This window comes from Triticum urartu, chromosome 2A, assembly GCF_056163025.1.
Source record: "Triticum urartu cultivar PI428250 chromosome 2A, HENAU_Tu73, whole genome shotgun sequence".
NCBI lineage: Eukaryota > Viridiplantae > Streptophyta > Magnoliopsida > Poales > Poaceae > Triticum > Triticum urartu.
The window spans coordinates 98,181,829-98,192,240 of NC_141874.1; the positions used below are offsets into that span (position 1 = coordinate 98,181,829).

At 44.0% G+C, this 10,412-nt stretch overlaps 1 protein-coding gene across 4 annotated transcripts; it reads right to left on the reverse strand.

Moving 5' to 3' along the window:
* Positions 1-4,326: 4,326 nt before the first annotated feature.
* LOC125527667 (stomatal closure-related actin-binding protein 1-like) lies at positions 4,327-10,111 on the reverse strand. Of its 4 annotated transcripts, none has more exons than XM_087543356.1 (14): positions 9,752-10,111; positions 8,781-8,849; positions 8,183-8,489; positions 7,965-8,093; positions 7,670-7,762; positions 6,983-7,123; positions 6,260-6,328; positions 6,065-6,148; positions 5,801-5,975; positions 5,599-5,715; positions 5,449-5,507; positions 4,992-5,126; positions 4,761-4,910; positions 4,327-4,680 (listed from the first exon to the last, which is right to left on the reverse strand). In XM_087543356.1, the coding sequence occupies exons 3-14, from the start codon at positions 8,468-8,470 to the stop codon at positions 4,642-4,644; spliced, it is 1,479 nt and encodes a 492-aa protein (XP_087399482.1). In that variant the 5' UTR covers positions 8,471-8,489; positions 8,781-8,849; positions 9,752-10,111; the 3' UTR covers positions 4,327-4,641. The 4 variants fall into 4 exon arrangements, with proteins under 4 accessions (XP_087399482.1, XP_087399480.1, XP_087399481.1 ...); XM_087543354.1 differs by having other exon boundaries at positions 8,745-8,849; XM_087543355.1 differs by lacking the exon at positions 8,781-8,849 and having other exon boundaries at positions 9,752-10,110.
* Between the last annotated feature and the right edge of the window lie 301 nt (positions 10,112-10,412).

Here is a 10,412-nt window from a genome sequence, read left to right on the forward strand (position 1 = left end):
ATCACCCTCCGTAGACCACGACCAATTAGCTACACTACAGAGATCTCATCAGAAGTGTTATACGAGGTATCACCGTTAGCACTTGATAGTAACTCTACTGAGTCATACAACTAAGGGGGTGTGAGGTGATGTGTCAGGATCTGGACGTCGATCACATTGATTGAGTCATCGGAGGTAAAGCGGGGGCAACTAGGACAAGGTGAGGGCCAACTGGTGGATCACTAACCAACCTATACTGTGCATATACGATAAGCAGGTAAGGTACAATAGCAGGTTACAAAAGCAGGATATGCATCAGAATAGGAGCAATCAATTATAGTAGCAAAATCTAATGCAAGCATGAGAGAGAATGGAATAGGCGATATAGGAATAATCAAGGGGGTTTGCTTGCCTAGAAGCTCTACAAACAGACTCAGACCCTAGACGGTGTAGTAGTCGATCACCAGATTAATAGCGGTCTCAGGGTCTACCGAAGAAGAAGGAGGGGAAAGAAACAATAAATAACAGGCATACAAATGCAACAGAAAGCATGACATGACAGTAGGCTATGCTAGGGTGACCTAACGCAGTGCTAGGTGTTATAGACGGAGCGGGGAAATATTAGGGAATTTTTTCCTGACTCTAGACATTTATCGGACGGACGAACCGGAGGCAAAGGTTCCATGTTTGTTATGTTGGGGGTGTCGAAGATATATGGTTGGCGTATTCGGATTCGTTACATTTTTCTGAGCAACTTCCATATATAAATAATTTTCATCAGAGTTATAAATTATTTATATGATTTTTCAAAGATTTAAACAATTTCTAGAATTTTTGGATTTATTTAATATTTTGAATTTAAACAGAAAATATGTTTATAGCCACTGTGTGCTAGCCACAGGGGTTGACTCGTGGGCCTGGTCAACTGTTGACTCGCATGTCAATAGTTTACTAGTCAACAGTCAAAAGTGCAGGGGGGTCCCACATGTCATTGACTGCCAAGTATTTCTTTTAACTAAAATGATTTACTTAGCAGGGGGGCCACGTGTCATTCAGGGTTAGTGAGAGTTTATAGCTTATTAGGATTAGGGCCCTCTAATTAAACGGTCAGGCCCCACAGTCAGTGGCTCTGGCCATATCTCTTCTAGCCAGGCCATACACGGGCAAAGGGGGTCGGCGGCGACCGGAGCCAGCAGGTCAGGGGAGGCGCGCAGGGTGGGAGTGTGCGAGCGGCACAGGGACGCCGTCGCGCGCTTGCGGTGGTGGCGCACGGGAGCGGCGCTAGCAGCGAGCGGACGCTGCTGTAGCGGTAGCCGTACTACGCAGTGATATATCTCCATCCTATCTACTTTTCCAAACTCTTTTGCCCTTGTTTTGGACTCTAATTCGCATGATTTGAATGGAACTAACCCAGACTGATGTTGTTTTCAGCAGAATTGCCTTGGTGTTATTTTTGCGCAGAAATAAAAGTTCTCGGAATGACCTGAAAATTTACGGGGAATATTTTTGGAATATATAAAAAATATTGGTGAAAGAAAATCAACCGGAGGGAACCCACCAGGAGACCATAAGGGTGGAGGGCGCGTCCCCCTGCATTGTGGGTCCCCTGGACCTCCTCCAACCCTAACTTCCACTCCATATATTCACATCCGCGAAGAAAAACATCAAAGAGAAGGATTCATCGTGTTTCACGATACGGAGCCGCCGCCTCCTGTTCTTCATCGGGAGGGCTGATCTGGAGTCCGTTCGGGGCTTTGGAGAGGGGGATCCATGATACGTCTCCGATGTATCTATAATTTTTCATTATTCCATGTTGTTTTATTATCAATCTTGGATGTTTTATAATCATTTTATATCATTTTTTGGTATTAACCTATTGACATAGTGCCAAGTGCAAGTTGTTGTTTTTTCCATGTTTTTTACATCGCAGAAAATCAATATCAAACGGAGTCCAAATGCCATGAAACTTTACAGAGAATTTTTATGGGCCAGAAGGAACACAAAGGGCCCTAGCTGCGCCTGGGGGGTGCCCCGAGGGAGGCACAACCCACCAGGGCGCGCCAGGAGGCCCAGGCGCGCCCTGGGACCTCATGGCCACCCCGTAAGGCGGTTGGTGCCCTTCTTTCGCCGCAAGAAAGCTAATATCCGGGTAAAAATCTTGTCCAAAATTCAGCCCAATCGGAGTTACGGATCTCCGGGAATTTAAGAAACGGTGAAAGGACAGAATTTGGGAACGTAGAAACAGAGAGAGACAGAGAGACAGATCCAATCTCGGAGGGGCTCTCGCCCCTCCCATGCCATGGAGGCCATGGACCAGAGGGGAAACCCTTCCCCAATCTAGGGAGAAGGTCAAGGAAGAAGAAGAAGAAGAAGAAGAAGAAGAAGAAGAAGAAGAAGAAGAAGAAGAAGAAGAAGGGGGCTCTCTCCCCCTCTCTTCCGGTGGCGCCGGAACGCCGCCGGGGCCATCATCACCGCAATCTACACAAACAACTTCACCGCCATCATCACCAACTCTTCCCCCTCTATGCAGCGGTGTAACCCCTCTTTTACCCGCTTTAATCTCTACTTAAACATGGTGCTCAATACCATATATTATTTCCCAATTATGTATGGCTATCCTATGATGTTTGAGTAGATCCGTTTTGTCCTATGGGTTAATTGATGATCGTGATTGGTTTGAGTTGCATGTTTTATTATTGGTGTTGTCCTATGATGCTCTCTGTGTCACGCAAGCGTGAGGGATCCCCACTGTAGGGTTTACAATATGTTCATGATTTGCTTATGATGGGTGGCGTGAGTGATAGAAACACAGACCCAAGTAAGTAGGTTGTTTGCGTATGGGAATAAAGAGGACTTGATGCCTTATAATGCTATGGTTGGGTTTTACCTTAATGATCTTTAGTAGTTGCGGATGCTTGCTAGAGTTCCAATCATAAGTGCATATGATCCAAGAAGAGAAAGTATGTTAGCTTATGCCTCTCCCTCAAATAAAATTGCAATAATGATTACCGGTCTAGTTATCGATTGCCTAGGGACAAATAACTTTCTTGTGTGACAACAAGCTCTCTACTAAAACTAACTTAGTTGTGTCTTTATCTAAACAGCCCCTACTTTTTATTTACGCACTCTTTATTATCTTGCAAACCTATCCAAAAACATCACAAAGTACTTCTAGTTTCATACTTGTTCTAGGTAAAGCGAACGTTAAGCGTGAGTGAAGTTGTATCGATGGTCGATAGAACTTGAGGGAATATTTGTTCTACCTTTAGCTCCTCGTTGGGTTCGACACTCTTACTTATCGAAAGAGGCTACAATTGATCTCCTATACTTGTTGGTTATCAGAAGACCATATGGGTATGGAATGTGAGGATGGACTCCATGCGATGTGCAGATGCCCACGCGCCAAGGAGCTATGGCGAGCTATGGCCAGAGAGTGGCCGCTACCGAACATTGACGCCGTCAGGAACACGGGGCAGAATGGTTGTTCGATGTGCTGGAACCCCTGTCAGATACTGTCCGCATGGTGGTGCTCATGGCCTTTTGGCGAGCTTGGCATGTTCGTAATAAGATCACACATGATAAAGAGCCGCCACCCACGGAAGCCTCCTTCAGATTCTTGCAAAGACTCCTCTTTGTTGTGTACTCCCTTCGTTCCAAAATAGATGACTCAACTTTGTACTAAACTTTGGGTCATCTATTTTGGAACAGAGGGAGTATTAGGGAGCACCCGCAAGGAGATATGACTGAAGGCAAGATGGTAATTAGTACACAAGCAGCTCATGTGCAGCCTATAGTGCATACACAGCGGGTGAGTTCCAGGGAGGAACGGCGCTGGTGCAAACCACCAGCAGGTTGGGTCAAGCTAAATTCGGATGGGAGTTTCATCGAAGCCAATGGCCAGACGGGGTGTGGCATGATCCTACGCAATCAAGAGGGCAAGATTATATTCTCCGACGCTTGCACCAGCGCTCTAGAAGCTGAATTGTCTGCATGCAAAGAAGGCCTGGACCTGGCGCTCCATAGGTCCCAGCTACCTGTTGTTTTGGAGATGGACTGCTCCGAGGCAATTGCGATGATCCGGTCGCAGCAAGGTGATCGTTCAAGATATATGGCTGGAGTGCGTGAGATTCAGTCCCTGATGTCCGAAAGAGAGGTTGTATTAAGCTTAGCTAGTCGCTCACAGAATAAAGTTAGTCATAGCCTTCCGGCTTATGGACGTAGTACACCACGTACGGCGGTGTGGCTAGGCTCGGGTACGGAGGAGACTGAAGTTGTGTATGAGCGACATCCCACCCTAAGTTAATATAAGCTCTCTTTTTCCTCACAAAAAAAAAAGCAACTTGGGTATGAAGGTGTACATCAGCATCACATTTTTTATTGTTCCAATACAAAATTACAATGGAACTGGCACACAGCTATAGATCTCGCACCAGGGTGTCAGGAAAATAAAAAATAAAAACTGCTCTACCTAGCAAGATACTAGCAGGATACAGTGATGACGTGAAAGAAGATGAACAAACCTAGGCAAGAAAACAATGAACCGATGCCAAGCAGGCACTGAGCTAGTACTACTAAACAGACGCCGCAGTCCACTGCACAGAGATAGATGTACACTGATTCCGTCAAGGGTCAGAACTAAGTTAGCTGGTGTGCTTGGTCGTGTCACCACGGAGTTTTATCCCCTGGACCGGCAAGGATAATCTGCATTCCGGAAGGAGAAAAGTCAAGGCGTGCGCGAGATGCCACAACATGGTCGAAAAATACGAATGATCTGAGCTTACATTGCAATCGATGGCGAATCTCCGGGCGAGCATGATCGCCGAGTTGCGCTCCCTGGCCGTCTCGAAGCCCAGGACCAAGCTGAGGCCTTCCCTTGGCCGCCAGAACATCGCTTGTGGCGCAGCGTCTCCGCCGCCCCTGACGCCGCATAGCTGAAGCAGAAGGATTAGATTGTGTGCCATAGCCAGTAACACGACCAGTCTTGTGATGCTGAAAGTGTTGCTATAGGATACCTGCATCGAGGACGAGTAGAATTCTCTGGCTATGACTGTCGTTCCTTTGGCAAGTCGCATCCGCAGTTTCCCGATGCATAGGACGTGGATGGAGTCAGTAGGTTGGTCGATTCCGTTCAGTTGAAGGACAACAACCTAGCATAAGGAGCAGAACAACGGCAAGTTCAAAAACATGACTTGAAGGCAGTAATTCAGTGGATAAAGCTGCTATGGTGAGCTGAGGAGTACAAGTACAAAGGCCTTGTCAAGATAGGATAGATAGCACTATTCTGTTTTCCTTGTTCTACAGGAATATGGTTTGTCGACATAAAATCAGTAGATGACATGCCAATAGGTAAGTTGTGCCATGGGCATCAAAACAGTTGAGTATATAAGATAAGTAAAGATCATACATTGTATGGAAGATGGCAAGCACATCACACAGAAATAGTAATGGCTAAGGAAGAGGTGATCATACATTGTAGTCGGTTTCGGGATTCCTTACAAGGGTCTCTACATAATCAACCAAACCTGGCGCTGTTCCATGACCAAGGTAATGTTAGCCATGTCATAACCATGAAAGCAGCTTAACTTTGTCAGATAACCATATGCAAACAAACGAACAAACCAGGGTCTAGTGGGCCAGCAGTCTTTGCCACAGAGGTTTCACCACCAAGGTTAACCTCAGCTTGCAGGTACCGCCCTACGTCATGAGGTTCTGGAGCATATACTAGCTTTGTGGCACCTAAAAATTTCCAGTGGCAACAAATATTTTAGAAAGAATGTTATCTGTAGAAACTAGAGTTTTTGTAGGATGAAGATAGTCCTACCGGAAATGATTTCCTTCTTGTGTCCCTTGGGCTGTATACGGAACCATTGTACTGAACTATTTGATAAACCCACATCATTCCGGACAACTACCCGCAGCATTGAGCCTAAGCTTTCGAGACCCTCCAACTCACATGAGGGCACGCCATTTTCCTTAAAACTTTGGTGCAACTCCAACTAAAGATAACAGATCAAGATAACTCTATATAAGTGCAATGAGAAAGACACAAACTGAAGTCACTAAATGCAGAACATGTAAGCCATACCTCTTTTAAAAGATGAGCAGAACTTGAAGATATCTCAGCATATTGATCACGTAGAACATAGATCTCACTTTTTATGTCCATTGCCTACAAAGGTATTAAAAGGCTCTAAATATATTTGACGTTGTATAAAATCCATATAATCACATAAGTATGCCATATATACACAACACAACACAATAAGCCTATGAAGTCTACCTTGCTGGGGCAATGCAGCATCTTGACTCTCCGTGCTTCTTGAACTTTTTCCCTAAGTTCATCCACATCCTTACATATTTCAAACAGAAAAAAAATGTAAATGTGCACAGTTCAGCTGGAAATAGAAGGAACTTTACATAAGAAAACGCATCAATCTCTTAACATACACGGAAGGTATGACAGACAGGAAACTGGGAGCGGTTCAAGGCCAAAAGCACCAACTAATAGAATGAGAAACACGGCAACAAAAACAGAACAGAGAAGTAATGCCCCGAGATAAATGAGTTATGGTTCAGACAAGATTCAGTGAATTAAGTGATGGACATTGCATGTTAGAAACATCATGCTGCTGAACCACAGCAGTTCTGTCTGTGTATAGAGAATGCTTATATCTGTACAAACAGTTGGGCAGGAAGATATTAAAAATTGAGGAAAGTGTCAAAGTACAGCATCTGGACAAGCAAGCAATAAAAGCAAAGTTGGGCAGGAAGATCTGTTGCTGTATGATGCAGTACGTAGAAGGTTGCATAGTCAAATTAAAAAAATAAACTACCACTGGTTTTGAACAGAAAAACTGTACAGAAGTCAACGGGAGGAATTGTATATGACATAAATAAAAGAATATATAAGGAATACAGATTCAGGCATAAGTTCCAGGTAAGCATGGTACTAAAGTACAGAAAACAAGATAATATGGTGCTCATATAATTATATACAATTTACCTGCTTCCCAATTCTTTGTGAACTGTTCTCTTTCTCTTTAAGTACTTTTTGAACTCTTTGTACAGCAGCTCTAGCATTTTCAATCTCCATGCGGGCATTAGTTCGTTCTTCGTCAACAATTCTCCTAGCATCTTCAGAAGCCTACGAACGATACAGAAAGAGTGATGTGTGGAAATGAAGAAATGGGAATATACCAAGATTAAGCATACTTGATATGGATAAATGATGTTTATAAAAAATACTAAAACGACGCGCCAATCCAAGAGGAATTGGGACATGCTTTACGCACAAATCATTGCCATCATGTTATTTTCTGAACCATGGTAAGAAAATCAGGCAGAACTCCTAAAAATTTGCTGTTCAACAAACCATCGGCAGGCCCCTGAAATTTTATTGTGCATTTGGAAGAAAAGAACACCATTTCAAATTTGTAGTACTGTGTGATAGTCTGTTTCTGAAGTCCCAACAAAGGCAAAACTTCAGCTTGGCTTGCTTAATCATGGCAGATAATTTACATTTAAAAGAAGGAACTAAGTTTTCCTTCAAAGCCAGTAGCAAGCAGGGAAAATGCACATGTCATTTGATAGTACATTGTAAACAGAGAACGCAGAATGGCTCATGGTACTAAAATGTGCTTACAAAGGTTCATAGAATAAAGATACTTCCAAAGTACAAGGATTAACTCACCAGTTTCAGTGAAGTCGCTATTCTCGTGACCTCGGTTTTCTGCTGAAGCAACTCATTTTCTCTTTTGGACAGCTGAACTGCTAAAATATCCACCTATAGAAAGTATCAAACTATTAAAGTGCTCACAAACAAAGGGATCATTTAGGCATATATATTTAGCTGGAGACTTCTTTTAAGAAACCATAATGGTAAGTTTAGAACATTTGCAACGTCATTAAAGATACTCTAAAAACACACCGAGGAACAATAATCCTTCACGAGGCTGTAAATATGGTTCAAAAGAAGAAAAACCAACCATAGATACTGATTCCTCAATTTCATCCTTATATTTGCCAGCTACTTGACCTCTCAGTGACTCCAATACACTCTTTAGATTCTTCAGAAGGACGTCTCGCTCCAATAAAGCCACTTGTTTACATTTAACCTGAGAGTTAAAGCCAATGCAATAATTTAAGGTCTGAACTAACTGAACCAATTGCTAAATGAGTGTTCAGGAATCAGGAAGACCCATACCTCATTAGACAATAATGTGGCAGTACTGAGGCCCTTCTCAAATTTCATTGCGAGCTCGCGGACTGAAAGACGCTGACGCCGATCAAGCAGATCTGCTGTCTCTTTGGCAACAGACTCCTTAAGTGATGGCGTTTCTGGCTCATCTGCAAATTTGATGACTATCCCATTCGAACCATTCTTGTAGGTAGGAAATTTATTTCTGATGACATTTACTGGGCGCAACGGCCCAGACCAGTTGTTCTGACCCTGCGTCTTCCGCCGAAAATCAAGAGTTGATGCCCGAGTCATCGATAAGTAATTCTCACCCCTAATTCCAAAAAAAAAACAAGCGTCAGTATATCAAAAGATCACTGTTTGACACAATTACATCATTGGTGAAAATGATCCATACATCACCGTTTTCTGTTTTACTGAGCCGTCAACAAACATAAAAGATGGAAAAAAGGAACACAAAAAATAACGCCGAAATAAAAATTGTCAAACTGCAGCATGGAAGCTGATGAAAAGGCAGAAGCAAGTGGAAGAGTTCTCCCCTCCAAAAGAAAGAGAACAAAAGCCATACAAGTTCATCAAGCCTTGTGCATGTGCTACTACCAACCCTCAAGTGTTGCAGTTATAATCATCGCAAGATCGTACAGGATCACCCACTAAACTCAGGACTACAGACCTGCATTAGAAGCAACTGGGATCAGGAGAAGCAACTAACTTTTGCATGAATGTCTTAAATTGCACTAGACAGGACAGCGAGATGGCAGATAGTACAACTCCCCTGTACACTTGCAATGGTCAACGGGAATCATAAGGTTAGTTAACCAAAAAGGACAGCTAAAGATGCCTGGAGTGGAGGCTAATGTTGTTAATACGCAGGAGTACAAGGCTGATTCTGGTTACATTCTGTTCAAACAGCTAAATCAAGGAAAAATTATTCGGTGTCAGTTTAATTGTGGCATCGTGTACATGAATAAAAATACTGACCTTCCAACAGCAATAACAGAAGAAACTGAGTGTGGATTTAATATCCAGTATTCTTAGTTGTTGAAAAACACATAGTGCGTTAAGTTTTTGCAATAGTTAGTCCAGTTAATTTCTCCTGGGTATAAAATCCACACTCAGTTTCTCAAACTAAAAATGCATTATCGACTTCATAGGACACCTGTAGACTGTAGTTTAAGAAAATTGAAATCTAAGCGCGCCTTGGCTCTTAATTTGCGCCTCTTTCTTGTGCTACTAGTACTACTAGGTTGTATTGCTAACCACCCACCCACCCACTCCACGGAAAAGCGAGACTGTAATTTGCTACTACTCCAAGACCCAATGGAACAACATTTGCTTAAAGATTTCGGCAGCTACGCCTCCAACGGAGCACGGACAAAAATTATACTGACTTTGGTTGAAAATAAGAAAAAAAAAATAGGAAAAGGCACCACGGCGAAAAAAGAAACAGAGCAAAAAGAACAAAGACAAAACTTTCAACCTCCCGTCCCAAGCAGGCGGCGGTTCAAAAACGACGGGAAATCAAACGAGAAACACCAGGAACACGCTCCAGACAGAGAAAGGGGAGCTGCTTACCAGAGCGCCAACCCTCGCCCGAATGCGGCGGCGCTCGGAGTCGGAGTCGGAGCCGTCTGCTCTGCCCAGGTCAAACGGCGCTCCCGGATCTCGCACTCGCAGCACCCGCCCGCGCTGCTGGCGCGCGCATTGGGGGCTCGATTCGGCGAGGGGGGAGCGTCGCGGGGAACGTGGAGCGAATCTGGAGAGACTTTCGCGGTGGGTTTTTGGTGCAATAAAAATGGGAGGGAGGTTTATCTCTCTCTCTCTGGTCTCTCTGCTCTGCGCGGTCTTCGCTCTCCTCGTGCTCCCTGTCTCCTCGGCTGGCAAACAGGGAAGGAAGGGAAGGGAGGAGAGCGGGTGCGAGCTTTGAATTGAATGCCCTCTTTCGAGGGGGGTGGGGGATCCTTTCTGCTTCTGTGCACGTTGCCTCCTATGCACATGGACGAAAACTATGCGGGTTTGACACGTGCCAGGTGCTATGGTAGTAGTACGGAGCTAAAACCACGACAAGTACTCCCTCCGTATTAGGGATCTAAACACTCTTATATTAGTTTACAGAGGGAGTAATTTGGAACGGAGGAAATAGTTTGCTGCTGACACCACTCTAGTTTGGCAGTTTCAGATGAAAAAATCCTGCTTAAACTTGATCGTCCGTGTAAACATCTTTTAAAGAAAATTG